Raw genomic sequence first — 19,854 nt, forward strand, 5'->3', positions numbered from 1 at the left:
CAATAGGGCTGACAAATTCTTTATTGATCCATACTCACTTGGCTATAATTCATGTGTGTTACTATTATGTGAGGTCTCTAAATTGATAAAAATGATTTGTTTTGGCAAAATCAACCCAAATATTGATAAACAAATGAAATGTTTCATATGTTATCTGTTTTTTTCTGTCTTGATAGCTCATCATCATCAATTGGTATGTTTTTCAAATGGCTCTGTGTCATTGGTCTGTCTGTTCATCAGTAAACAGTATTTTGTGAAGTACTGGATGGATCTGTCTTAGATATCAAATGTAGCTTCTTCTTTGTTCCTTGTCGTGTCCTTTTGATTTGGGGACTTATGAGACAAAATGGCTGAAAGGTGGCCATCTTGGATTTTGATAATGAAAGATTGTTATTGCTATTTCTTGGAAAATACTGAATGGATATTTCACAAATTTCATATGAAGGTTCTCTTGGTCCCTAGTTGTGCTCCTTTGATTTTTGGAATAATCAGAAGAACAGAATGGCAGACAATTGGCCATATTAGATTTTGACAATGAAAATTTGAGGGATATTTGTTCCAGCTTAATTTGTAGGTTTCCCATTGTCCACTGGTGTGCTGATGTAATTTTGAGGCTGATCAGTGAAACAGAATGGCCAACTGGCAGCAGACATAGATTTTGATTGTTGAAGTTTGTTATCACTCTTTCTTGAGAAGTACTGGAGAGATATTTCTTAATTTGATGTGTAGGTCCCTCTTGGTCCCATGTTGTTTCCATGGCATTGTGTCTGCTCAAGAAAACAATATGGCTGACTGATATCATTTTGGATTTTGATAGATGAAGTTTGGTTTTTTTTATATTTCTCCAAAAGCTCTTATTGAACATTCTTAAATTTCATATGTGGGATTCCCATGTTCTCAAATTATTAAGAGGACAAGGGGAGAGAAGTAAAAATAAAAAAAAAAAAACATTAAAGATCATGCAATGATGATTTCCAAGATCCCAAAGGGATCTCTTGTTTTATGTTAAGAGTGATAACATAAAAATATTAGCCAATGAAAATGCTGGTTTCATAGAGGATTGAATCATGTGTGGTAAATGTATCTTGTGATAAATTACTAAAATATTTAAATCTGATCTCCAAACATTTTCTTCAAGTTGGTAACATATATTAAGAATTTATTATATCACAACCAGTTGGAAAATAATATGTGACATTTTGGTGACTATGCTGACAGTGTAATTACTGAAATGTCATGTATAATTTTCTAACTGGTTGTGGTATAAGATTAAATTTTATGCCAAGTTGATGAAACACTATGATTACAGCTTTGTGACTTCCCCTTCTTTTTGTTGCAGCTTTATCAAATCTATGCTAGAAAAACACCAGAAGATGTACACAAACTACTGAAGAAGTATAAATCTAGTTATATAATTCTGGAGGACAGTATTTGTTTAGCTCCATCAAAAAATGGATGTCGAACCCCTGATTTAATGGACTTTCATAATGGCCATGTAAGTATCCCATAACTCAGGAGATTAGGTTATAATATTTCACTACAAATAATCCACTTCATCAATGAAAACAGGTTGACCAAAAGTATTAATGGGGTTGGAGAACTTATTAGTATTGGTGGGGTTGGAGAACTTATTAGTATTGGTGGGGTTGGAGAACTTATTAGTATTGGTGGGGTTGGGAAACATATTAGTATTGGTGGGGTTGGGAAACATATTAGTATTGGTGGGGTTGGAGAACTTATTAGTATTGGTGGGGTTGGAGAACTTATTAGTATTGGTGGGGTTGGGAAACATATTAGTATTGGTGGGGTTGGAGAACTTATTAGTATTGGTGGGGTTGGAGAACTTATTAGTATTGGTGGGGTTGGAGAACTTATTAGTATTGGTGGGGTTGGAGAACTTATTAGTATTGGTGGGGTTAGGGAACTTATTAGTATTGGTGGGGTTGGAGAACTTATTAGTATTGGTGGGGTTGGAGAACTTATTAGTATTGGTGGGGTTGGAGAACTTATTAGTATTGGTGGGGTTGGAGAACTTATTAGTATTGGTGGGGTTGGAGAACTTATTAGTATTGGTGGGGTTGGAGAACTTATTAGTATTGGTGGGGTTGGAGAACTTATTAGTATTGGTGGGGTTGGAGAACTTATTAGTATTGGTGGGGTTGGAGAACTTATTAGTATTGGTGGGGTTGGAGAACTTATTAGTATTGGTGGGGTTGGGAACTTATTAGAACTTATTAGTATTGGTGGGGTTGGAGAACTTATTAGTATTGGTGGGGTTGGAGAACTTATTAGTATTGGTGGGGTTGGAGAACTTATTAGTATTGGTGGGGTTGGAGAACTTATTAGTATTGGTGGGGTTGGAGAACATATTAGTATTGGTGGGGTTGGGAGAACTTATTAGTATTGGTGGGGTTGGAGAACTTATTAGTATTGGTGGGGTTGGAGAACTAAGTAGTATTGGTGGGGTTGGAGAACTTATTAGTATTGGTGGGGTTGGAGAACTTATTAGTATTGGTGGGGTTGGAGAACTTATTAGTATTGGTGGGGTTGGAGAACTTATTAGTATTGGTGGGGTTGGAGAACTTATTAGTATTGGTGGGGTTATTAGTATTGGTGGGGTTGGAGAACTTATTAGTATTGGTGGGGTTGGAGAACTTATTAGTATTGGTGGGGTTGGAGAACTTATTAGTATTGGTGGGGTTGGAGAACTTATTAGTATTGGTGGGGTTGGAGAACTTATTAGTATTGGTGGTGTTGGAGAACTTATTAGTATTGGTGGGGTTGGAGAACTTATTAGTATTGGTGGGGTTGGAGAACTTATTAGTATTGGTGGGGTTGGAGAACTTATTAGTATTGGTGGGGTTGGAGAACTTATTAGTATTGGTGGGGTTGGAGAACTTATTAGTATTGGTGGGGTTGGAGAACTTATTAGTATTGGTGGGGTTGGAGAACTTATTAGTATTGGTGGGGTTGGAGAACTTATTAGTATTGGTGGGGTTGGAGAATTTATTAGTATTGGTGGGGTTGGAGAACTTATTAGTATTGGTGGGGTTGGAGAACTTATTAGTATTGGTGGGGTTGGAGAACTTATTAGTATTGGTGGGGTTGGAGAACTTATTAGTATTGGTGGGGTTGGAGAACTTATTAGTATTGGTGGGGTTGAACTTATTAGTATTGGTGGGGTTGGTTAACTTATTAGTATTGGTGGGGTTGGAGAACTTATTAGTATTGGTGGGTTTGGGGAACATATTAGTATTGGTGGGGTTGGAGAACTTATTAGTATTGGTGGGGTTGGAGAACTTATTAGTATTGGTGGGGTTGGAGAACTTATTAGTATTGGTGGGGTTGGAGAACTTATTAGTATTGGTGGGGTTGGGGAACATATTAGTATTGGTGGGGTTGGAGAACTTATTAGTATTGGTGAGGTTGGAGAACTTATTAGTATTGGTGAGGTTGGAGAACTTATTAGTATTGGTGAGGTTGGAGAACTTATTAGTATTGGTGAGGTTGGAGAACTTATTAGTATTGGTGGGGTTGGAGAACTTATTAGTATTGGTGGGGTTGGAGAACTTATTAGTATTGGTGGGGTTGGAGAACTTATTAGTATTGGTGGGGTTGGAGAACTTATTAGTATTGGTGGGGTTGGAGAACTTATTAGTATTGGTGGGGTTGGAGAACTTATTAGTATTGGTATTAGTATTGGTGGGGTATTTGGAGAACTTATTAGTATTGGTGGGGTTGGAGAACTTATTAGTATTGGTGGGGTTGGAGAACTTATTAGTATTGGTGGGGTTGGAGAACTTATTAGTATTGGTGGGGTTGGATAACATATTAGTATTGGTGGGGTTGGAGAACTTATTAGTATTGGTGGGATTGGAGAACTTATTAGTATTGGTGGGGTTGGAGAACTTATTAGTATTGGTGGGGTTGGAGAACTTATTAGTATTGTTGGGGTTGGAGAACTTATTAGTATTGGTGGGGTTGGAGAACTTATTAGTATTGGTGGGGTTGGAGAACTTATTAGTATTGGTGGGGTTGGGGTTGGAACTTATTAGTATTGGTGGGGTTGGAGAACTTATTAGTATTGGTGGGGTTGGTTAACTTATTAGTATTGGTGGGGTTGGAGAACTTATTAGTATTGGTGGGGTTGGAGAACTTATTAGTATTGGTGGGGTTGGAGAACTTATTAGTATTGGTGGGGTTGGAGGACTTATTAGTATTGGTGGGGTTGGAGAACTTATTAGTATTGGTGGGGTTGGGGAAACTTATTAGTATTGGTGGGGTTGGAGAACTTATTAGTATTGGTGGGTTGGAGAACTTATTAGTATTGGTGGGGTTGGAGAACTTATTAGTATTGGTGGGGTTGGAGAACTTATTAGTATTGGTATTGAACTTATTAGTATTGGTGGGGTTGGGAACTTATTAGTATTGGTGGGGTTGGAGAACTTATTAGTATTGGTGGGGTTGGAGAACTTATTAGTATTGGTGGGGTTGGAGAACTTATTAGTATTGGTGGGGTTGGAGAACTTATTAGTATTGGTGGGGTTGGAGAACTTATTAGTATTGGTGGGGTTGGGAAACTTATTAGTATTGGTGGGGTTGGGAAACATATTAGTATTGGTGGGGTTGGAGAACTTATTAGTATTGGTGGGGTTGGAGAACTTATTAGTATTGGAGAACTTATTAGTATTGGTGGGGTTGGAGAACTTATTAGTATTGGTGGGGTTGGGAAAGTATTGGTGGGGTTGGAGAACATATTAGTATTGGTGGGGTTTACTTATTAGTATTGGTGGGGTTGGAAACTTATTAGTATTGGTGGGGTTGGAGAACTTATTAGTATTGGTGGGGTTAGGGAACTTATTAGTATTGGTGGGGTTGGAGAACTTATTAGTATTGGTGGGGTTGGGAACTTATTAGTATTGGTGGGGTTGGAGAACTTATTAGTATTGGTGGGGTTGGAGAACTTATTAGTATTGGTGGGGTTGGAGAACTTATTAGTATTGGTGGGGTTGGAGAACTTATTAGTATTGGTGGGATTGGAGAACTTATTAGTATTGGTGGGGTTGGAGAACTTATTAGTATTGGTGGGGTTGGGAAACATATTAGTATTGGTGGGGTTGGAGAACTTATTAGTATTGGTGGGGTTAGGGAACTTACTAGTATTGGTGGGGTTGGAGAACTTATTAGTATTGGTGGGGTTGGAGAACTTTTTAGTAACTTATTAGTATTGGTGGGGTTGGAGAACTTATTAGTATTGGTGGGGTTGGAGAACTTATTAGTATTGGTGGGGTTGGGAAACATATTAGTATTGGTGGGGTTGGAGAACTTATTAGTATTGGTGGGGTTGGAGAACTTATTAGTATTGGTGGGGTTGGAGAACTTATTAGTATTGGTGGGGTTGGAGAACTTATTAGTATTGGTGGGGTTGGGAAACATATTAGTATTGGTGGGGTTCGAGAACTTACTAGTATTGGTGGGGTTGGAGAACTTATTAGTATTGGTGGGGTTGGAGAACTTATTAGTATTGGTGGGGTTGGGAAACATATTAGTATTGGTGGGGTTGGAGAACTTATTAGTATTGGTGGGGTTGGAGAACTTATTAGTATTGGTGGGGTTGGAGAACTTATTAGTATTGGTGGGGTTGGGAAACATATTAGTATTGGTGGGGTTGGAGAACTTATTAGTATTGGTGGGGTTGGAGAACTTATTAGTATTGGTGGGGTTGGAGAACTTATTAGTATTGGTGGGGTTGGAGAACTTATTAGTATTGGTGGGGTTGGAGAACTTATTAGTATTGGTGGGGTTGGAGAATTTATTAGTATTGGTGGGGTTGGAGAACTTATTAGTATTGGTGGGGTTGGGAAACATATTAGTATTGGTGGGGTTGGAGAACTTATTAGTATTGGTGGGGTTGGAGAACTTATTAGTATTGGTGGGGTTGGAGAACTTATTAGTATTGGTGGGGTTGGAGAACTTATTAGTATTGGTGGGGTTGGAGAACTTATTAGTATTGGTGGGGTTGGAGAACATATTAGTATTGGTGGGGTTGGAGAACTTATTAGTATTGGTGGGGTTGGAGAACTTATTAGTATTGGTGGGGTTGGAGAACTTATTAGTATTGGTGGGGTTGGAGAACTTATTAGTATTGGTGGGGTTGGAGAACTTATTAGTATTGGTGGGGTTGGAGAACTTATTAGTATTGGTGGGGTTGGAGAACTTATTAGTATTGGTGGGGTTGGGAACTTATTAGTAAACATATTAGTATTGGTGGGGTTGGAGAACTTTATTGTATTGGTGGGGTTGGGAAACTTATTAGTATTGGTGGGGTTGGAGAACTTATTAGTATTGGTGGGGTTGGAGTAGTTGGTGGGGTTGGAGAACTAATTAGTATTGATGGGGTTGGAGAACTTATTAGTATTGGTGGGGTTGGAGAACTTATTAGTATTGGTGGGGTTGGGAACTTATTATTATTGGTGGGGTTGGAGAACTTATTAGTATTGGTGGGGTTGGAGAACTTATTAGTATTGGTGGGGTTGGAGAACTTTTTAGTATTGCTGGGGTTGGGAAACATATTAGTATTGGTGGGGTTGGGAAACATATTAGTATTGTTGGGGTTGGAGTACTTATTATTATTGGTGGGGTTGGAGAACTTATTAGTATTGGTGGGGTTGGAGAACTTATTAGTATTGGTGGGGTTGGAGAACTTATTAGTATTGGTGGGGTTGGAGAACTTATTAGTATTGGTGGGGTTGGAGAACTTATTAGTATTGGTGGGGTTGGAGAACTTATTAGTATTGGTGGGGTTGGGAAACATATTAGTATTGGTGGGGTTGGGAAACATATTAGTATTGGTGGGGTTGGGAAACATATTAGTATTGGTGGGGTTGGGAAACATATTAGTATTGGTGGGGTTGGAGAACTTATTAGTATTGGTGGGGTTGGAGAACTTATTAGTATTGGTGGGGTTGGAGAACTTATTAGTATTGGTGGGGTTGGAGAACTTATTAGTATTGGTGGGGTTGGAGAACTTATTAGTATTGGTGGGGTTGGATAACTTATTAGTATTGGTGGGGTTGGAGAACTTATTAGTATTGGTGGGGTTGGAGAACTTATTAGTATTGGTGGGGTTGGGAAACATATTAGTATTGGTGGGGTTGGAGAACTTATTAGTATTGGTGGGGTTGGAGAACTTATTAGTATTGGTGGGGTTGGAGAACTTATTAGTATTGGTGGGGTTGGAGAACTTATTAGTATTGGTGGGGGTGGGAAACATAGTAGTATTGGTGGGGGTGGAGAACTTATTAGTATTGGTGGGGTTGGAGAACTTATTAGTATTGGTGGGGTTGGAGAACTTATTAGTATTGGTGGGGTTGGGAAACATATTAGTATTGGTGGGGTTGGAGAACTTACTAGTATTGGAGAACTTATTAGTATTGGTGGGGTTGGAGAACTTATTAGTATTGGTGGGGTTGGAGAACTTATTAGTATTGGTGGGGTTGGAGAACTTATTAGTATTGGTGGGGTTGGGAAACATATTAGTATTGGTGGGGTTGGAGAACTTATTAGTATTGGTGGGGTTGGAGAACTTATTAGTATTGGTGGGGTTGGAGAACATATTAGTATTGGTGGGGTTGGAGAACTTATTAGTATTGGTGGGGTTGGAGAACTTATTAGTATTGGTGGGGTTGGAGAACTTATTAGTATTGGTGGGGTTGGAGAACTTATTAGTATTGGTGGGGTTGGAGAACTTATTAGTATTGGTGGGGTTGGAGAACTTATTAGTATTGGTGGGGTTGGAGAACTTATTAGTATTGGTGGGGTTGGAGAACTTATTAGTATTGGTGGGGTTGGGAAACATATTAGTATTGGTGGGGTTGGAGAACTTATTAGTATTGGTGGGTTTGGGGAACATATTAGTATTGGTGGGGTTGGAGAACTTATTAGTATTGGTGAGGTTGGAGAACTTATTAGTGGACAGTCCCGTGTTCATTAGTATCAGCCATCTTGGATAATAATTGTTTCTTACTTTCACCATTGATACACACGACTCTGACATCTGTGACTGTACCAGTTCTAGAAATTGACCTTTAGAATAGATTTAGGTTCTTCCCTACATTTGTAGATATACGGAGCTATCAAGATCTCTGACCTGTGTCTGTGTTTATTTTTCAGCTTCCTGATGCCAGTAATGGTAAGATGGAGCCTGGACTTATCCGAAGTAAAGTGGCGAGATTTTGTGATGAAATCAGGTACAATGGAACTCGTTTCACGAAGCTATTCAAACCAGTCATGAGTAACAAGACATTTCGTGTTCACAAGGTGGTATAGCAACAACAACAAAAGTGATTGTCAAAATAAGGATTGATGTGCAGACAACAGTGTTTGGGTATAATAGATTCATTTGTGAGAATGTTATAAGATGTCAAAATTCATATCAATCATGTTCTGGTAACCATTACACAATACATTCAGGAAAATATTACTGAAAAGTTTGAAGAAATATTTGTTGACAAAAACCAGCAATTTCTCAGTTATTTTGACATTTTTTATTTCTGAAATAATTTTTAATTAAGTTTCATGATCTGTAGCAAACGCTTCTCTACGGCATTAGGTATGATCCTATTTTTTTTTATTTAATTAGTAAAGTGATTTATTAAAAAAAATCACTGATGGTGTAGGGCAGTGTTAAATGACTTTATCTTCTATGCATTGACTTTGGACCCTGCTGATAACTGTTATATTAGCCAGTCTAGCTCATTGCCTATGAACTAATAAGACAATGTCTGTCATCTGTCTATCCAGTGTCTTCCCAGTAGCATCTTTTCAGCTCTATAATGGGGTTATGTCTGAGTACGGTGTATTTTTTCAGCTCTATAATGGGAGTATGTCTGAGTACGGTGTATTAATATCGTACTGCATTGTGTATTGTATTTTCTTCTTAAGAACCACTGACAGATTTAGAATAGAAAGGGGTTAGATCCTTTTTAGGGTCCCTTAGAGGCAAACAAATTTTTAACCAAGTGACATCGGAAAGAAATAGACATACTTCCCTCTATACCTTGTACCTTAATCTTTAAAGTTAAATGTTGGTGATAACTATTTTATCACTTGAAGGGTTAATTGGTGATCATTTTATCATACATATACACATACTTATTTACAGTTTTTTTTTGCTATATTCCATTTTCCTTCTTATCAAATCAGTCACTTGGAGATAAACAGTAAGAATTATGATACAATGACTATATATATAATCTCTTAGGTGCTGCGAAGTCTGAAATCCTTGTTTTATTGATCTTATTTGTGGTAATTATTTTCTACAACCAACCTTTACTGATTATTTCTGCTATCACTTCTACTGGCAACATTTTAGTCAGTAGAGGCTTCCATACAGGGTATCTGTAGAAATCCAGGGAAATAAAGGCTTTGCCTAATTGATTTTATCCATGTCTTAAATTGTGCTGACTTGACTACAAGCAATAATATTGTGCTGTTTTAGAGATAATGTTTCTGTTGTTTATACATCATTTAATACTGAAGGTTGTGAGCTTTAAACTCTGTGCTGAAGCTGCAGAATCATAGTTGATATCATTTATCTGTTTATTTTCTCTGATTAAATATTTGTGTTAATACATATAAAAATGTTTGGTTTGCTGATTGCATTCATACCTCTTCTTTAAGCTGAAGGGCCTTTCTGACAGCAGATAGAAATCCATATCAGTTTAAGAACAGAAATATTGATAAGTTAATTAAATGTTTGCCATGGCTTTGGTCAGGGCTTGCCTTTACTGGTAACAAATTTATTTACTTCCAGAAAGTCACCAGACAGACAAGGCACTAGATTGGTAGAATTTAAACTGATTAACTTCTTGTAGTCTGGGAGAAATCTGGGCAATAAGGAAAGTCTTCTGAGTATTAAGGGTGTAGGTCATTTAGTACATGTGATCAGTTCAGCAAATAGATAAAAATTTAATTTGTCAGTACATTTAAATAGAAAATTAGGATTCCTGAATGATATAATACAGCAAGTTTCAGATAGTGTTTTGTGTGTACTGAAGCATATCCACCAGATTAGTGTGGCTTGCTTGTGAAAAAATTATTTAATATCAGGAAATATATTTGGTTCTTTGGATCCATCAACAAAAACATCCATAATGAATAATAGGTACTGACTAAAACATTTCAAAACATTTTGTTAAACTTAAATATTAGTGTCCATCATTTTTGATCTTAAGAAATATGTTTGTCATCTACTGAATGGTCCGAGTAATTATGAAAAAAAGTAATTCTGCAGATGGTACTTTATCATATGCCTGTCGAATAGAAGTGTATATATATTATGGTATACCATATCAATTACAGTATATATTCAATTTAAACCTTTATATACATGTATTAAGACATGGCACTCGCTACCACATATTTCAAATATTTAACAATCAAATTTATTGGATAGGGAGTCGAAAGCACCTGTTTGTAGTGCTCTCGGATACCTTTGATATTCCTGTAGTATTGATTGTTTTACAATGTATTTCTTTTTTTTAATTATAAATTTGTAACTTATTGATTAATAAATTTTGATGAATTTATAACATTGAATTATAAACTCTATAAAGTATTTTGAGTTTTTGATGTACACAGAAGTTTTTAAACAATTTTGTTGTTTATTTCTTAGATTTTATTGACACTTTTCCTAAAATATTGTAATGATTTGTATTTTGATAGGATCTTGCATAATGTTTACTGATTAAGATAAAGAAACAGATATGTACATTGTATACCAATGCATAATATTATACATCAGATTTTGAAATATATTGATAGGTTAAACCAGGTTGTGAAGTTTAAATCTAAGTTAAGGATAAAGTTTTAACTATACTGAGTTTTAAACCAGAATTGATAATCTGAAATGATAACATGTATTCATTTTATAATGTTATATGATTGTTTGTCATGGTGTCAGAATTTCAATAATTATGAATTCCTTTACTTTGTGATTTTTTTAAGTTATATTGATGGCAATTTAAAGTAAAAAAAATCATACCTAAGTTAAAATTAGTTGTAAGTAACAAAATGGAAATGTCAGGTCACATTTGTCCTTCATCAAGAGTTGTTTATGAGATTGATGATACAGTTTGTTGATATTCTTTCTTGTATTTGGTTGGTATTATCATTTCTTATGAATAGTCAATGAATAGAATGTCATTGTAATTGGCTGTTCAGTATAAGACAATCTTTGTGATTGGCTATTCAGTATAAGGCAGTCGTTATTGGTAATTCGGTGCAAGAATCACTGTGAAGGATAAAAAATGGATTTTAGATAGTATGTTGGTCTATTTATTTTATAGAGTTTGTATCAATCTGGGTAGGTATATTTTATATATAAAGTCCCTGCGAACGTTAAATGAATCCTGGTCCATTCCGTTGTCAGTAGACTCCTCACAGTCCTACACCTAGGATTCATTGATCTCTTTGTCAATTCACAAAGGAATTCCTGGTAGTAACTTACATGTAACAAGTTTTACCTGATTCTCCTTACTAATGCTTACTCACAAACTTTATATAACTTCATTGGTAGAGATTGCACCGTTCCCTACTCTAAACCACAAAAAAGTACCGTTATATCAGATGGTTGATGATGATTTTTTGGCTGAAATCAGACCCAAAATTCTGGGATCTCCATCACAGTTATGAAAGGATCCTGTAGCAGGCCCTTATTTACAAGGTAGATACAATTACTTACCTGTATTGGTCCCTTATTTACAATGTAGATACAATTACTTACCTGTATTGTTCCGTTGTTTACAAGGTAGATACAATTACTTACCTGTAGCTGATCCTTATTTACAAGGTAGATACAATTACTTACCTGTATTGGTCCCTTATTTACAATGTAGATACAATTACTTACCTGTATTGTTCCGTTGTTTACAAGGTAGATACAATTACTTACCTGTAGCTGACCCTTATTTACAAGGTAGCTACAATTACTTACCTGTATTGGTCCCTTATTTACCAGGTAGATACAATTACTTACCTGTATTGGTCCCTTATTTACAAGGTAGATACAATTACTTACCTGTGATGGACCTTTGTTTACAAGGTAGATACAATTACTTACCTGTATTGGTCCCTTATTTACCAGGTAGATACAATTACTTACAAGTAGTGGACCCCCAATCATTGCTTATAGTATGCACAGTTAGCTAGTCCATGTGTTTGTTTTATTTAGTGCTGTGTTTTTGATATTATTTTATGTTGATCTGAATCAGGAGGTTATGGGACCAAAAAATTGATTTGACAGAATTTCATTTTTTTTATTTGAATATTAACATGTTTGCTTTTCAATTAGTAAAACTTAAATTTGAGATTTTTTTGGTTGTTAATTGTTGATGGTTTACAAGTAGATTAGATATTAGTGTTTAAGTAAGATAATATTTACTTGACTGATGTGTGATCAGTACATCTGATATTACAGTACACAGTACATCTGATATTAGATTGTTTTTGTTTAAAGTTTTCATATGAATTCTAATCTGAATGAATTCATTTTCAAAGTATGGTATTTTGTGAAACTGATATATCACATAAATAATTAAAAAAAATAATACCTAACAATGGATCCATGTACAAAAAAGGAACTGGTATTTCAGGAAAACTGATTGAAAATTAGTTTCTGTATTAATCAAAATATTTGCAATCACAATCACAGCCATAGTGTTCCTATGATTAAGTTTTAGGTTATCTAAAAATACAGTACTCAATTAACTACCTGATGATTCAGGTTACCTGTGTTAACTACATTTGAATTACATGAACAATAGAAATTTTCTTTATTGCATGTCGGTCAGTGTATTAAACAGTTTATACATATATAATGATATACATAGGTCTGATTCAGTGGTAGAAGATTTAGTGTTAGCTGAAAACACTAGCAACCCTGAAAGGTTAAGGTTTATTTTCATATTTTTTACACAAATACTGCAAATGTAATGAAGGTATAAAATAGAAACTGAATTGGGATACACTCCAACACAAGATATGTGACACAGTTAATTATCTTCTAAAAAGGACAAGATCTAGATAATTATAGTATGTACAAAGAATTCATATAGCTACATTTTGAGTTGATATCTAGATATTGGAGAAATCAGATTACGTAAACAAGAGAAACATTACTATTATTACCAATTAGATAAGGAAAGAGAACTAATATAGTTATTTAATTTGTTGTACACAGTTTATTTCATGTCACACATTCTAACCATTTTGTGAAAAATACATGTACCCGGAATTTATTATTACAGTACTTAAAAGGAATTTTTATTAAAGAAAAACTATATTGTTAACATATTTAAACCTTTTGCATGTTTTTGTATTTAGACATTCCAGTCCAGATTTTTAATATAGTTTAATGTAAAGACAAAAAGATGGTCCTTTTTACTATATAGTGTTAACCATATGTAAAAGAACAGAAAATTCTGAATCTTGGTATATACAATACCTATGCCATTCTTGAACATTTTGCAAAAGATATATCATTAATATTTCAGCTTTTAATTGTTTTCTAGAAAATCATCAATGTTTACTTCTAAGATTTGATAATTACTTTCTTTGGAGGAATAAGGGTGAATAACTTCGACAGATTGACAAGATGTCTATTTCATTATCATATTCATATATTATATTTAGTTCATTATATGCTTATTTCAGCATTATTATGTGTTTTTGCATGGATTTTGATATATTAAGAATTTCACTGTGGGAAAACAAGTTCTTCAGTATTAATTGAGCAGTTTTATAGATCAATTTTGATGCTGACACTAAGATCTTCTATCCAGATCTTAGTACCAGGAAGGTCATATCATTTGCCCTGAAAGCATTTTTTACAGGAAAGAATACTACATTTGTTCCTGTTGGTGATGGGGCAATGATATAATCAATTATCAAATCATTTAATAATCTATCACTGGAACCTTAAGATTTACTTGAGTTTTAGCAAACGGAAATTCATTATACTCATAATGAAGATGCTAATTGCTAATAATATTCATTCTAATGCAAATTCTAAGTTAGTAAGATGTTATAGTTTATACATGTAATCACAAAAAAATATATATTACTGATTCAGTAATATATTGACTTTCTATGAATATTGAACATGCAATCAGCTGATTATGTTATTGATAAAACTCTATCAAAAAACCTGTCTGATTTGGACCAATAATCCAATATGGTTTTTAACTGATTTCATGTTGAATGATTTTATTGAGAAGAACGTTTACCTTTTCATAAGTAATTGTCCTGAGGGTATGTGGTTACCTCCATCTCAATCATTATGCTGAGAGTTTAAGATAATCTCCCCTTCAGTTATGTTGATGAAAGTGTAAGATTACCTCCCTTTAAGTCATGGTGATGCAAGACTAAGATTACCTCCCTTTATTGCCACTGTTGTGAGAGTGATGTGCTTATCAAATCACCTCACCTTACCTCATGGTAATGTGAGCAAAGGATTATCTCCATTATGTACACACACATTTAATGATTACAATGAGAGCTTGAGATAACTTCTCTTTATAACTTTACAATGTCATAATACAATTACCTCCCTTTAGGTATTGTTATGAGAATTCAACTTAAACTTCCCATCATAATCACTGTAATGAATAAGATTACCTCCTTTGAAAATCATTAGATTGTTTTGGTGTGTTAAAGAGTTTTTTATTACCTCCTGCAGTTTCAGGTGAAATGATGAGTCAGGAATTAAAAGCAATCAAACTAACATATGAAAATAGCATGGTATTGAAAGAGTGCAAATGTAGATAGAAAAGCAGAGGGAGAGGTGTGTCTGTTGGTGTAAAGATATGAAAATCATTTTATGAAAAGCTTGGGAAGGTGTGACTATATTGTAACATAGAAAATCAGGATTTTGGTATATAAAAATCAGGGAGAGTTGCGTCTATATTGTAATATGGAAAATTGGTAAATAGATAGTATATAAAAATCAGGGTGAGGTGTGTTAATTACTATCATTTTGATAATTAAAAGGTCAAAATCAGGGAAAGGCATGTTCATTACTGTCAGTATGATAAGAAGAAAGTCAAAATCAGGGAGAGGTGTGTCTATTAGGGAGAGGTGTGTTAATTACTATCATTATGATAGCAAGGAAGTCAAAATCAGGGAGAGGTGTGCCTATTAGGGAGAGTTGTGTTAATTACTATCATTATGATAGCAAGAAAGTCAAAATCAGGGAGAGGTGTGTTATTATTGGCAATATGATAATTAGAAGGTCGAAATCAGGGAGAGGTGTGTTATTACTGTCAATATGATAATTAGAAGGTCAAAATCAGTGAAGGTGTTATTATTGGCAATACGATAATTAGAAGGTCGACATCAGGGAGAGGTGTGTTATTACTGTCAATATGATAATTAGGTTATGAATCATTGACTTACATTCATTTAAACACAAAGCTTTCCTGTTGTAGGAGAGCCATGACCATTATCAGTGTGAGCATTTTCTCCTGGCTGAAAAAAATACCAAATAAGCATTTGTTAACCTTTCAAGTCTCACTTCAATGTCTTGCCTGTGGATATGTCTACTAACAGATTGTGATGTCTTGTCTGTAGATGTGTCCACTAACAGATTGTGATATCTTGTCTGTGGATGTGTCCACAAACAGATTGTGATGTCTTGTCTGTGGATGTGTCCACTAACAGATTGTGATATCTTGTCTGTGGATGTGTCCACTAACAGATTGTGATATCTTGCCTCAGTGGCTATGTCCACTAACAGACTATGGAAAGGACTAGTCCAATTCAAAGTTGACAAAGAGTGTCAAACTTATACTTGAAATACACAAAGATTCTTTTTGGACCTTCATTGTCGACAAAAAATCCACAATGTCTGATGTTGTACCAGTCTATTGTTGATTTGGAAGGAGATGCACAGAAAGATTGTCTAAATGAGGAGAAGATCTTGTGCATATCAGTTTAATATTAAGTATAGAAAGTGAAACCATTTTTGTGTGTATTTTATTTTTAAAAAAAATTTGAGTGAGGTTTGTAAGCATGACTTGTTAACGATTGCTGATCAAGTGTAATACCACTTGAATAACTTTACCTTTGTTTCCATGGTAAAACAAACATTTGTGTGTGTACATGTTGATTTGGTTTGAAATTGTTCAATAAAAAATGTGAGCTGCTCATGAATTTGTTTTGATTCACTAAGAGATAAAGGTACTTGTATGAAAAGAACATTTCATTTTTCAAAATAATTTGAGATAATAAATTTACTCCATCAACACTGAATTAATCATGGCTGCCAGTTATATTTTTCAAATACTAATTGGAGGAACATGGTACATGTATAATGAACAGAAAATAAACGTAAGACATAATGTTAACATTGTATATACATTAACAGGTATAAAACACTCTTCTTTTTCTATAATATGCAGTGGGTCATCTGTTTCTTGTTAAAGGGATTTGGGCACCTGTTATAAAGTTCCTGATAAATAGATTATCTGATGTCTATTTCCAGGATTAGATTATCTGATGTCTATTTCCTGGATTAGATTATCTGATGTCTATTTCCTGGATTAGATTATCTGATGTCTATTTCCTGGATTAGATTATCTGATGTCTATTTCCTGGATTAGATTATCTGATGTCTATTTCCTGGATTAGATTATCTGATGTCTATTTCCAGGATTAGATTATCTGATGTCTATTTCCTGGATTAGATTATCTTAAATCTGTTTCCTTGGATAGAGCATCGGATGTCAGTTTCTTGTACTAGATTATCAGAAGTCTGTTTCCTGTAATAGATTATCTGATGTCAGATGTTTTCTAATATAGATTATCTGCTGTCTATTTACTGGATTAGATTATCCTCGGTCTGTTTCCTGTGATAAATTATCTGCTGTTTATTTCCTGTGATAAATTATCTGATATCTGTTTCTTGTGATAGAGTATCTGAAGCCAGTTTTATGTGTTAAAGTATCTGATGTCATTTACCTGTGATAGAATATCTTATGTGATTTACCTGTGATAGAGTATCTGACGTCATTTACCTGTGATAGAGTATCTGACGTCATTTACCTGTGATAGTATCTGATGTCATTTACCTGTGATAGAGTATCTGATGTCATTTACCTGTGATAGAGTATCTGATGTCATTTACCTGTGATAGAGTATCTGATGTCATTTACCTATGATAGTATCTGATGTCATTTACCTGTGATAGAGTATCTGATGTCATTTACCTGTGATAGATGTCATTTCTGATGTCATTTACCTGTGATAGAGTATGATGTAATTTACCTGTGATAGAATATCTTATGTGATTTACCTACTTGTGATAGAGTATCTGATGTCATTTACCTGTGATGTATCTGACGTCATTTACCTGTGATAGAGTATGATGTAATTTACCTGTGATAGAATCATTTACCTGTGATAGAGTATCTGATGTCATTTACCTGTGATAGAGTATCTGACGTCATTTACCTGTGATAGAGTATCTGATGTCATTTACCTGTGATAGAGTATCTGATGTCATTTACCTGTGATAGAGTATCTGATGTCATTTACCTATGATAGTATCTGATGTCATTTACCTGTGATAGAGTATGATGTAATTTACCTGTGATAGAATATCTTATGTGATTTACCTGTGATAGAGTATCTGATGTCATTTACTTGTGATAGAGTATCTGATGTCATTTACCTGTGATAGAGTATCTGATGTCATTTACCTGTGATAGAGTATCTGACGTCATTTACCTGTGATAGAGTATCTGATGTCATTTACCTGTGATAGAGTATCTGACGTCATTTACCAGTGATAGAATATCTGATGTCATTAACCTGTGATAGTATCTGATGTCATTTTTCTGTGATAATATATGATGTCAGTTTTCTGCGATAGAGTATATAATGTCAGTATTGTTTACCACAAAACAAACACCATGATTAGTTGTATTAAGTGATTTTTATTCTATTGAGAATTTTTTCGAAGACCAGAAAAAAAAGGAAGTTTGTATACAAAAGGGTGACACAAATATGCCAAGATACATTAAACCACACAGAAATAATGATGACATATGAAAAACAGGATATATTACTATTGTCTACCTTCCCCACAACAAAATGCTTTCCATCCGATGAACATTTACTACAATCACCTACAATTTATTACAGTTGCCCTGCTAGGGGATCTGTCGTTCTCACATGGTCACATACAATGTCTCAATAATGGCAGAAGTCACGCTGGAAACTTGGTAGTCAACAGGCACTTCAGCTTTGCAAGACATATTCCAACCCTGACCCAGATAAAAAGGTCATTGTAGGTTAAAATTTGAAAGTATAAAATAAATGAAGTGAACTGCTGCACTATTGAACTTTTTGTTTGGTTTGTTCTATTTTTCGTTTTTGTCAATGTGTACAACTATAATTCACCAATAGAATAGTTCAAATTCGGTTACTATTTTTCCGAATTTCTTGTGCCAATTGGGATTCAGTTTTTATCAACCATCGTTTTCTGGCCTTAAATGATACAAAAAAACATGTCTGCATATCAATTGATATCGACCCGAAACTCATCATTCAAGGCAAAAATATAATGGCTTTAAAATGATTCTTTATAACGACTGGCTTATTGTAATATTTCCTTCAACTTCAGGCAGGCAAACATCCAATTGGTGACACCTCATTTTTATATTTACCTAAGGTACAAAATCATCTGATGGACAATTCCTCATTTACCTAAGGTATATAACCATCTGATGGACAATTCCTCATTTACCTAAGGTATATAACCATCTGATGGACAATTCCTCATTTACCTAAGGTATATAACCATCTGATGGACAATTCCTCATTTACCTAAGGTATATAACCATCTGATGGACAATTCCTCATTTACCTAAGGTACATAACCATCTGATGGACAATTCCTCATTTACATAGGTATATAACCATCTGATGGACAATTCCACATTTATCTAAGGTATATAACCATCTGATGGACAATTCCTCATTTACCTAAGGTATATAACCATCTGATGGACAATTCCTCATTTACCTAAGGTATATAACCATCTGATGGACAATTCCTCATTTACCTAAGGTATATAACCATCTGATGGACAATTCCTCATTTACCTAAGGTATATAACCATCTGATGGACAATTCCTCATTTACCTAAGGTATATAACCATCTGATGGACAATTCCTCATTTACCTAAGGTATATAACCATCTGATGGACAATTCCTCATTTACCTAAGGTATATAACCATCTGATGGACAATTCCTCATTTACCTAAGGTATATAACCATCTGATGGACAATTCCTCATTTACCTAAGGTATATAACCATCTGATGGACAATTCCTCATTTACCTAAGGTATATAACCATCTGATGGACAATTCCTCATTTACCTAAGGTATATAACCATCTGATGGACAATTCCTCATTTACCTAAGGTATATAACCATCTGATGGACAATTCCTCATTTACCTAAGGTATATAACCATCTGATGGACAATTCCTCATTTACCTAAGGTATATAACCATCTGTTGGCCAATTCCTCATTTACCTAAGGTATATAACCATCTGATGGACAATTCCTCATTTACCTAAGGTACATAACCATCTGATGGACAATTCCTCATTTACCTAAGGTACATAACCGTCTGATGGACAATTCCTCATTTACCTAAGGTACATAACCATCTGATGGACAATTCCTCATTTACCTAAGGTATATAACCATCTGATGGACAATTCCTCATTTACCTAAGGTATATAACCATCTGTTGGCCAATTCCTCATTTACCTAAGCTGTG

At 34.7% G+C, this 19,854-nt stretch overlaps 1 protein-coding gene across 1 annotated transcript in view; it reads left to right on the top strand.

The window, feature by feature from the left end:
* LOC132547958 (probable C-mannosyltransferase DPY19L3) overlaps positions 1 to 8,328 on the top strand; it is a 45,991-nt gene extending 37,663 nt beyond the window's left edge. The window contains exons 16-17 of the mRNA XM_060211775.1: positions 1,340 to 1,495; positions 8,173 to 8,328. Of these exons, the coding sequence (XP_060067758.1) occupies positions 1,340 to 1,495; positions 8,173 to 8,328 (312 nt within the window). The remainder of the gene's footprint in view (positions 1 to 1,339; positions 1,496 to 8,172) is intronic.
* Positions 8,329 to 19,854: the final 11,526 nt, after the last annotated feature.

This window comes from Ylistrum balloti, unplaced genomic scaffold (assembly GCF_031769215.1).
Source record: "Ylistrum balloti isolate Yb309-2 unplaced genomic scaffold, AGI_CSIRO_Ybal_v1 Utg369990, whole genome shotgun sequence".
NCBI classification, from domain to species: Eukaryota; Metazoa; Mollusca; class Bivalvia; order Pectinida; family Pectinidae; genus Ylistrum; species Ylistrum balloti.